Raw genomic sequence first — 9,950 nt, 5'->3', positions numbered from 1 at the left:
TGGGAAGGAAGCCCACCCAGAACCATGGAACAGGGCTGACCACTGCCTCTATCCCTATCTGGTCCTGGGAGCACATCTTAGAAAGCTCTTTTTGATTCATCAGGTGCCTCCTTTGGGCCTCCCCTAGTCCCTGGAAGTAAAGGATATGAACTCAACAATATGGATGGGAAATGATGGGAATTCAGAGAAAATTTGCTCCCCCAGGGCCACAGAGCACACCCAGGAGAAAGCTGGTGTGGCAGCCCCTGGGGTGGGACTGAGTCTCAGTCTTTCTGTAGGCTGGGGCCCAGCCCCATGACCTGCACTAGCACTTCCATTCCCAGCAGCCTCTGAGCCACCCAAGAGAGGGAGTGGATCCATGCTCGTTTGGGCCTGCCAGCTGGAGCCAGAGCCAGGACCAAAGCTCCAGGTCTGGGTCTGGGGTTCTGCCAGTCCCGGGCAGCCGGCGGCAAGAATCCCCTGCCCCTTCCTTGGTGTGCCCTGCCCACCCCATGCCTGTGTTGTGGGCTCCCCCTGACCGGCGCGCATCACAATGCCGATGCTGTAACCTTCCCTGCAAGGGGCTCTGTGCCTCATGGGGCCAGGACCACGAGCTGCTCCTGCACACTGTCCTGGGCCCCCCTTGTGGGCTCAGAAGGGTTAACACCCTCAACAGGACAGCTCCTCCCGACGGGTCCCAGCCCAGAGAGCGTTCCTCCAAGACTATTTCCTGCCTCTGGGCCTTGGCCAGGCCCACAGTGACCACCCCCATGGGTCTGAGGCCGCATCTGGTTTGGATTACACGAGGGCTGGTGACGTTGCCTTTTCCTGTCGGCGTCCAGTGGCCTCGAATTCCACTGGCCACCTTGGACCCAGCAGGGCAGCTGTGGGAAAAGATTCAGCCAGTGACAGGGCTGCCCCGAGGGTGTGAAGCAGCCAGGGCTGTCCTGAAGGATGTGCCCACCTGGACCAAGCGCCCGCTCGTGCAGCTGCCCACACACCTGTTCCTTCCTTCACTCTAATGGGTGTTATTTACCGAGCACCAGGCACAGTGCCAAGTGATTCCCATGTACGCAGTCATTTCATTTCCCCCCATGAGTGGGTATTTCCTTATCAGCGGTTCACAGATGAGGAAACTGAGGCACAGGGAGGTGATGGACAAGTCCATGGGGTCCCAGCTAGTAAATAGTGGGGTCAGGATGCAAAGCAGGTGGCCTGACTTCAGACTCATCCAATTACTTCACAGCTATTTCTTGAGGCCCTTTTCTGGGCCTGGCCCTAACCCAGAGCCTGGAGATGAATTAGTCATGGTCTCGGTCTTCAGGGAGTTCACAGCATCTGGAACCCCAGGGTTGGGAGGTTGGGGATCATGGTGAAGCTGGAAGGGTGTGGAAGAAGACACTAGCTTCTATTCTCTCCTCTCCAGTGGGAGTGACAGTCAAGCTGAGAGCAAAGAAGGAGCAGGCCTCTTCCAAATAGAGCGTGTGCTGCGGGGAGGGGGTGTTCCAGGCAGCTCCAAAGACTTGGAGCTGAGAACAACCTTGTCCTGGAGCATCCCAGGGGGCTTTTGCACATGAGGAAGCAAGAAGTAATCTGGAGAATTTGGTGGGAGTCTCAAATGCCAGGCTGAATTGGGGCCATAGGGGGCCATGGAAGGGTTCTGAACGAAGGAGGGACATGATCAGATCTGTGATTTAGATCTGTGGTTTAGAAGGATCCCTGCAGCCAGAGATGTCAGTGAGGGAGAGACTGGAGGCAGGGAGGCCAGAGGGAGGTTGGGCCGTGTCTGCTTGAGGGGCTGTGAGGATTGTGGGGACAGGAGGTGGGAGCTGCAGACCTCATACACCGCCAGGGAGACAGGCTGATGACAGAGAGACCGGGTGCAGGTCAGGCAGAATGGGGTTCACATCTACTTATTTGCCCTCTCTGAGCCTCAGTTTCCTGTCTGTAAAATGGGATAATAGTACTTGCCTCCCAGGGTCAATGCAAAAGCGACATGAGCTGTGCAGATCTAGCACCTGGCCAGGCTGCTCAGCTTATGCTTGTTCCACAACTATTTCTCCAGCCCCTACTTTGTTCCAGACACTGTTCTAAGTGCTGGGGACAAGCAACCAATAGACAAAAACCCCTGGCCCGGCGGAGCCTCCTTCTGTTGGGAGACAGACCCTGGACAGCAATAATGAACTTAGAGCGCGTTGGTGGGGTGGATGGGGGATGCGGTGGTCAGCGAGTCTCAGAACAGAGACTGAAAGGCATGAGGGAGTGAAGATCAGTCCAGGCAGAAGGACTAGCAAATGCAAAGGCTGCTTGGAGTGGGGGCGGAGAGGGCAAGAGCAGCTGAAACCAGATCACACAGGCCTGTAAGGACTTGGCCTTTGGCTCTGATTGAGCCAGGAAGCCCCTGGGCGGGTTCTCTGAGATTTAATCCATGGCAAATGGATTTATCCATTTATCCACTCAGCAAATCTTTATTGAGGGCCTGCTATATGCCAGCCAGTGGGTTAGGGAAGTGGATAAAGTGAGTAAGGCAGACCCAGCCCCTGCCCCCAGAGGCTTGTGACACAAAGGCAGAGACAAGCAGAAGGGAATGCACACAGAGATGCAGAATTCCACATTGCAACAGGTGCCAAGTGGAGGAAACAAATAGGATGCAGAGGTGGAGAAAAATCTAGAGGCATCCAATCAGATAAGGAGGTGAGGGTTGTCTTCTCGGAGGAGGTGATGTTTAACTTGGGCTCTGGAGGCTGAGAAGTCAGCTAGTGGGGGGTGAGCATTCCAGACCGAGGGAACAGCCAGTGCAAAGGCCTAGAGGTGGAAACACTCACAGAGGAGTCAGCTGCCTTAACCCAGCTCGCGAGGGTGAGCCTCCTGTCTGTCTCCCGGAGAGATCAGGGCACCAGAGGACTGTGGTCTGGCGGAGGCAGCCCTGGCCTTTCCAGGGGCCACAGGCAGGGTTCTGGCGGACTGTGGGACTAAATGGGACTCTGGTCTGTTTTTAGCCTGGAACCACTTCCTTCAGCCCCACCAGCTGCCTCCCTGAGTCACCACCCAATTACCAGCAGGGCAGGAACAGGGGATTAGACACCTGGGGGTCTGGACCTGTGGGGAAGGAGGTTTTGCTGTGTGCAACAAACGGGCAGAGAGGACTGGGCTGAGGGTACAAGGCCCTCCAGTGGGGCTGTTTCACGTTCCAGTAGTTGATGTACACTATTATATTAATTTCAGATGTCCCATTTCATTCGTGTTGACTGAATTGTACACATATCGTGCAAGGTGAGGTTTCCCGCATGCCAGTCCTGGGGGCTGAAATCATTGCCCCATTTTACAGATGAAGAAACTAGTACTCAGAGAAGTGAATCTACTTGCTCGAGGTCACACAGCAAGGAAGTAAAGATGCCAGGAATTGAATCCAAAGCTTTGTGTATATAACAACCTTCCCTCCACCTGCATCTTCCCACCTCTGCAGCAGCTAGACCTTCCTGGTGGGTAAATCAGGTTAAGAAGACAAGCCCCCAGGGCCGAAATATTTATTTTACTTAAACACTTAAATTGCTGTTTCCATGTGTCAGACCCTGTTCGAAGCACTTTGCAAGTATTAATTCATGTAATCCTGACCACAATCCCATGGATATAGTACTGTTAGTGTCCACATGTTTTAGATGAGGGAAACCCAGAGAGGGGAAGCAACTTGCTCAAGGTCACACAGCTAGGAAGTGACAGCTGGGATCTGAAGCCAGTCAGTTGGAGTCCAGAGCCCCTGCTCTTAGCTGCTGTACCTACTGCCTCTGGGAGCCTGGCCTTTCAGGGGTGACGGGAGGCGACATTCTGGCTGAGGCCTGGATTCCTGGGTTTGTACACTCCCAGTAGGCAGACATGCCAGGCCGGCCGACACAACCTCCCCCCACCGTCTTCCTCATTTCTGTGGTGGCCTCAGAGTGCCCGCCCCGCCAAGGGAGAGCGTCTCCCCACCCTGGCCCAGGCGCTGTCTGGGGTGTGGGAAGGAGCTTGGAACTCAGGGCAGTGGAATGCCATAAACCAGGGAAGGAAGCTGGTGGGCGGAGAGGCGCAGGGAGATAAGATGTGGAGGGTGGAGGAGAGGCTGAGGAAGGCCCAGCCCTGTGGGTGGGGGTAGCCTCCCTGGAGGCCAGAGAGAGCAGAGACCAAAGGACCAGCAGGTGAAGAACTTCCTGACTGCCCTTCAGAGCTGCCAAACTTGGTCGGGAAGGGGCCGGCTCTGAAAGCAGCAGGCTCCCCTTTCCTGGAACCCGCCCCCCCCCCACCTGATATGAACTGCTTGGTGTAGAGGGGATTCAGAAATCAGGCAGGAGACGCCCTTTTAATTCTGATATTCCAAGAATCTGAGCTGCTGTGATTAAAAACTCTGGAATATTCTGAAATACCACTGATCCTACAATTTTAGATTTCGATTTAGCCTAACTCTACAAGGCCCCTCGGCACCCTCTTTTGCTCCGACCTGCTGAGGAGAAGTGGGGGCTGGGATCGCCTCCTGGAGACAGACCAGCCTCCAGTGAGGAGAGTCAGATGGGGTGGCCCCTGTCCCCTAGAGCTCTACAGTTAAGGCAGCAGAGGGGTACTCCTGCCCTGCTGTGTGACCTTGGGCATGTCACTTACCTTCTCTGGCCTTGGTCTCTCCATCTGTGCCAAGGAGCTTTCTCTGGGTCGGCCCAGCTTAGGCATTCGGAATCTCTGCTAAGCATTGTCCACCCCTGGGTGGCCAGGCCAGAGGCAGGGGGTGTCTGTTGGTCATGGAAAGAATGTGAGGGCAGGAGGCCCAGTGGGTGGGGTCCCCAGGCTGGGCAGCAAGCAGAGGGCAACATGAGATCATGGTGTCTGGGCCTCCTGGTCCAGTATTTCTGGGGATGGGATCCCTTCCAGGCTGTCCCCCAGGTTAGACCCTCCCTGGGATCCGGATTCAAAGAGTCAGGCTGCCCTTTTCCCTCACCCTGCAACCTCCTCACTGGACAAAGGGAGTGAAATCAGGGCCCAGAGAGATGGGCACTGGTCCAGGCTCACACAGCAAGTCCAAGGCAGGCTCTGAGCCCAGGGCCCTGCTTAGGGACTGGGGCTGAGGGGACTGTCTTCACTTCTTGACTCTCTGGAGGGACCAGAGAGGGTCATGGAGGGGGCTCATGCCCAGAGCTAAGTCTGTGCCTCTGTGTGCACTTGACCCCTCTGCATGTTCCCCCACCTCAGAGCATGGGCAGTTTTCTTCCCCCCAGGCTCCCACCCCAGTTAGATGCTCAACCTCATCGGGGGGGTGGGCGGGGCAGGATGCAGAAGCCTGGGATCCCCGAGTCGGGCCAGCCTCCCCATCCTCCTACGAGCTCAGGACACAGGCTGGGAAGGACTGGGGTCACCAGGTCTCCACAGGAATGCACCACAGGGAACAGTGCCCGGCAGAGGCCTCTTTCCCTGACCCAGCTGAGAAAGAACCCCCGCCCCCCCGAATCTGTCCTTGTCTCCGTAACTGTCTCTGCGCATCACACACACACACACACACACACTCAAGTACACTTGGAGACGTACTGACCCACTCAGGCACACACGGTGGTGCGAACCTCTCCTCACCCGTGCCCTGCACTCGCAGGCCTCTGTCCCCCTTTCAGCCACGAGGCTGCCTGAATGCGACAGGACAGACCCTCTTTCCCTCCCGCCATTGCTCCATGGGTTCCAGGCTGGGGTCCGGCACACACACTAGGGAGGGTCCGCACAGCTGGCCGGGCATTCTTCCACCCCCTTCTGGCCGCACTGAGCCCGCACCCTGCAGGTGCCCCCTCCACCCCGGCTCTGGAGTCTGTGGGAACCAGACAGTTGGGGCTGTCCAGCCGGGCTCACTTCCTCCCAGGCCCCAGGGGACCTGCGGAGGGAGGAGGGAGCCACAGAGACTGAAGCCAGCGTGGCCGCCTGCCCGAAGGGGATGTTTTGGAGGGGACAGGGCTGCCTGCCCAGCAAAGGGGTCTCCAGCCGCCTGAGCATCACCTCATGGGACATAAGACCCTCCAGCAAAGACCAGAAAGTATCCTTGGCCCCTCTTCTCTCCCTATACCCATGATCCAGGTGGGGGGACTGAAGTTCCGGAAGAAAGCCATCTGCCTCAGCAAGTCTGGTGTTGGAGGGTATGGGGACAGTGAGGTTTCAGGTCCCTAAGTTGTTCCTCTGATGGGGACCACGACTATACCCACTTCTCCTGCTTCTACCCAAGGGGGCAGCTACAGAAGGCCAAAGGTCGAGGCTCAGTCTCTTCTAATCTGTACCCAGGGTAGCCACCGCCTCCCCCCATGAGGGAAATGCTTTCTCAGCGTCACCAGGAGACCTCAGAGAGCTGGGGGCTCGGGGAGTTCTCCCAGTCACGCCAGAAATCCAGACAAGGGAAGTGTGCCTGCCTTTTGAACCTTGGGTTCCCTGTCTGTGCAAGGGGTGAGGGGTGGCTTTTGAACCCTGGCATGCCAGGATTCAAAAAAAGCCCGCCTCCCTCTGGCGGGGGTCACCCTGTGGGCCACGCTGCATCCTCACGCAAACTGCAGGTAGGGGAAGGGGGGCAGAGCCACACAGACCTGGTTTTGATTTCCTCTCTGCCACTCATTGGTCATTTGGAGCCGGAGCTAGTGAGCCCCAACTTCTTTGAGTCTCAGTTCCCACCACTGTTAAATGGAGGTAACATTCCGTACCACCCAGGATTCGTTGAAAGGATATACACGAGCCCAGGACAGGATAACTGCCACAGATGGTCACAGGTATTGTGGCTGCTCGCAATGTGAGGTGCTGTCACAGAGTTTGGGGCTGGAGGATCAGCCCCTTGGTCCAGCCCAGCCTCACTCCTGCCTGGTGTCTCTCCTGGTTGCATCCCTCCTCTCTCTCTCCCACTCCCTGCTCCCACTTCCTCGGCCTTCCTGGGAAACTCCCTGAGAAGGTCCCCAGCAGGAGAAAGCCTCATGTGGGACATTCCTATCTGGGGTCCCCCGTCCCTGCCATACCACCCCACAACCATACGCCCCCCACGGAGCCAGGTGTCCTGGCCCTCAGTCCCCAACCATCCAGCAAACTGACCCTCATCATCACACTGGCTTTATTGGCCCTGAGAGCCATAGAGTAAATCCCAAGGGAGCCCTGCTTCCCCTCACCCCCAAGTCTGTCCAGAGACCCTGGGCGCTGGCTGAGTGTTCACCACGCCAGTCTTGGCTTCCTGTCCCGGCTGTTGTGGGCTTGCCAGGCCCGCGTCCTTTGACAGCTCCCCAGATCCTAGAGTCAGGCTCAACCTGGAGGGCGTAGCTGGCAGAGTCTCTGCAGGGACTGCCTGAGGCCGGCTGGCTTCACTCAAAGAAGAACATTCCTGGCGTCCGGTATAGGCAGGAGGTCAGCCCCAGTGGATAGCCGGAGCTTCCCTGGACAGGGAAGCTGCCTGCAACCCAGGGTTCCTTGGGGTCTGCTGGCAGGGGCAGCGGGGCCCGGAGAGAGGCTGGAGGGGTGGGTGGTGCAGGGGAGGGGGCTGCTGCGGCCAAGAGGTGCTCAAGGCCAGGATCAGTCCCCATGCAGAAATTCAGCGCCTGCAGCCGGCACTGGTAGCTGCCCCCGATGGTGGCCTCGGAGGTCAAGATGGGGGCAGGGGCCTTGCTAAACCCCTCAGCCTCAGAGAAGCTGGCAGGAAAGCCAAATGCGGGGCTCGGGGAAGATGAGGTGGCCACGGGGAGCTCCCCTGGACCTGCAGGCTTGGGCGTGGGCATCTCCTTGGGCTCCGAGGGTGGCCGAGGCCTGGCATTGGTGGTGGCCGGGCACACACTGGCTGGCAAGGCCCCCACCAGACCCCCAAAGCTTAGGCCCTTGGGCTCTGGCGGCTCCAGTGGGAACGGGCATTGCATGCCAGTCGCAGCGTCGGGGGCTCCTAGGTCCTGGCTGGTGGCTCGGAGGGGTCTGCGGCGCACCTTGGCGGGGCCCTTGGCTCCCTCGGCGCCTGCCCGTCGGGTGAAGCGCCGGCGTCGGCGCAGGAAGCTGCCGTGCTCAAACATGTCATGGCAGTCGGGGTCCAGCGTCCAGTAGCTGCCCTTGCCCGGTTTGCGATCATCACGGGGCACCTTGACAAAGCACTCGTTGAGGGACAGGTTGTGGCGGATGCTGTTCTGCCAGCCGGGCCGGTTGTGGCGGTAGAAGGCGAAGCGGCCCATGATGTAGCGGTAGATGCCACTGAGCGTGGCCCGCTGCCCCGGTGAGCTCTGGATGGCCATGGCAATCAGGGCGATGTAGCTGTAGGGGGGCTTGGTCGGCTCGGCCGCAGGGGCCAGGGGCCCGGGTGGGGGCTGCTGCTGCATGCTGACCGGGCTGGCCAGGCTGGCGGCTGCCGGAACCACGGGGGCCAGGCACGGTGTCCAGGGCTGGTGTCCGGCACAGCCTGCCCAGGCTGGTTAAAAGGCCCACTGGCCCAGCCTCCCAGCCTGGAAAGGCAAAAAGGGGTGGGCCCGCCAGGCTGCCCTCCCTTCTTCCCTCGCCCCCCTCCCACAAGGCCCAAGAGGGGCGGGCAGGAGAGGCCAGGATTGGGAAGCCGTGAGCAGCTGCCAGGGGTGAGGAGACAGGAGGGAAGGGACTGAGACCCTTAGCCCACATGTGCTGGCTGGTGGTGGCTGAGGAGGGACAGGATGTGAAACTGAGCGAGACAGAGACGAAACAAAGAGAGATAGAGGCCGAGATGGAAAGAGAGAGTGAAAAGAGACAGAGAGACAGAGACAAAGAGAGGTAAGGGCATAATAAGAGGAAGACAGGAACATACAGAGAAGATAGAGGCAGAGACTTAAAGAGAGACAAAGAGCAGAAAGAGACAGAAAACAGGGAGACACACAGAGAGCCAGCCCCACGCACGTGCACACGTGCACACAGAGTACAGAAAAAGAATCACTGAATGAGAGAAAGAAAGGAATCCACAGAGAGGAAGAGGAATACACACACACACACACACACACACACACACATTAATGAGAGAGGAGAGAGGTAGCATCTGTGTTTGAACTGGAGAACAGGGAGTTCCTGTGAGAAAAGCCTCAGGGGCCTCTCGAGTCCCCACCTCTGGTTCCCCCTTTCTTTTCTCTTCCTCCTCCCAGGCCTGGGGTCTACTTTCTTCTCCCCACAGTGCAGAGCGCTCGAGGTCACACTATTCCCTGCCCTCCTAGCTCTGGGGTCTACGAGGGGTGGGGCACCTAGGGTGGGGACGAGGGCCGGCCCAACCCCGTTTGCTGAGCCCTGGCGCCCTCTAGTGACTAGTGTGGGGAGGACAGACATCTGGACAGAGCCATCCACCCTCCCAAGAGGCTCTCAACCAAGACCCTGGCTGAGCCTTCATTTCCCATCTCTAAAATGGAGCTGAAGACTCTGCAGCTGTCCGGGCTGTGGTGGAGAGGCAACGGGCTCCCTTACACTGAATCCAGTGCTCTTTGAGAGCCTGGTACAGAGTAGGGGCTTGGGCATGACGAGAACTGTCACCCTGAGCTGAGGCTCCCCGATAGCTGCAGCCTTGGGCCGAGGGTACAGCGAAGCCCAGAACAGTCAAGCCTTCTGAAGGATGGGGCAACCTCCTCCACACTCTCCCACCCACAAGTAACCAAGTCATCGGGCCCCTACTGTGTGCCACTCTCCATGCCAGGCCAGCTCCCCTCCCCTCTCGACATTTACTTCTCAGACCAACTCTGCTCCAGAGGCCTTAATAGCTTCTCTTGAGTAGATGAGGAATGTGAGGTTCAGAGAAGTTAAGTGACTCGCCTGAGGTGGCACAGCTAGTCAGTGATAAAGCTGTGATTTCAACCCAGAATTCCGTAACTCCTTAACACTACTCCTTCCGTGAAGGGCAGGGGTAGAGGACTGTCACTGGGCCCCCACTGGAAAACTGGCTGTGACCCCCAAGGGAATAGGGAACCATGCTTTGCTCTATCCCAAGTGTCCAGTATCTGCCTGGAACAGAGTAGGTGCTC

The 9,950-nt window shown here is 58.1% G+C and overlaps 1 protein-coding gene across 1 annotated transcript; it reads right to left on the bottom strand.

Annotated features, from left to right (window-relative positions):
- Nucleotides 1–7,046: 7,046 nt before the first annotated feature.
- Nucleotides 7,047–9,837, bottom strand: FOXS1 (forkhead box S1). Its single transcript, XM_027078632.1, has one exon. The coding sequence runs from the start codon at nucleotides 8,301–8,303 to the stop codon at nucleotides 7,311–7,313; it is 993 nt and encodes a 330-aa protein (XP_026934433.1). The 5' UTR covers nucleotides 8,304–9,837; the 3' UTR covers nucleotides 7,047–7,310.
- Between the last annotated feature and the right edge of the window lie 113 nt (nucleotides 9,838–9,950).

This window comes from Aethalodelphis obliquidens, unplaced genomic scaffold (genome assembly GCF_003676395.1).
Source record: "Aethalodelphis obliquidens isolate GAN/ISIS:26980383/991018 unplaced genomic scaffold, ASM367639v1 scaffold42, whole genome shotgun sequence".
Classification (NCBI taxonomy): domain Eukaryota; kingdom Metazoa; phylum Chordata; class Mammalia; order Artiodactyla; family Delphinidae; genus Aethalodelphis; species Aethalodelphis obliquidens.
The sequence above is the reverse complement of the archived record's forward strand: the minus strand, read 5'-3'. Positions and strand labels throughout refer to the sequence as shown.

Coding starts and splice junctions, on each gene's coding strand:
- FOXS1 (XM_027078632.1), bottom strand. CDS start 8,303: ATGCAGCAGCAGCCCCCACCCGGGCCCCTGGCCCCTGCGGCCGAGCCG.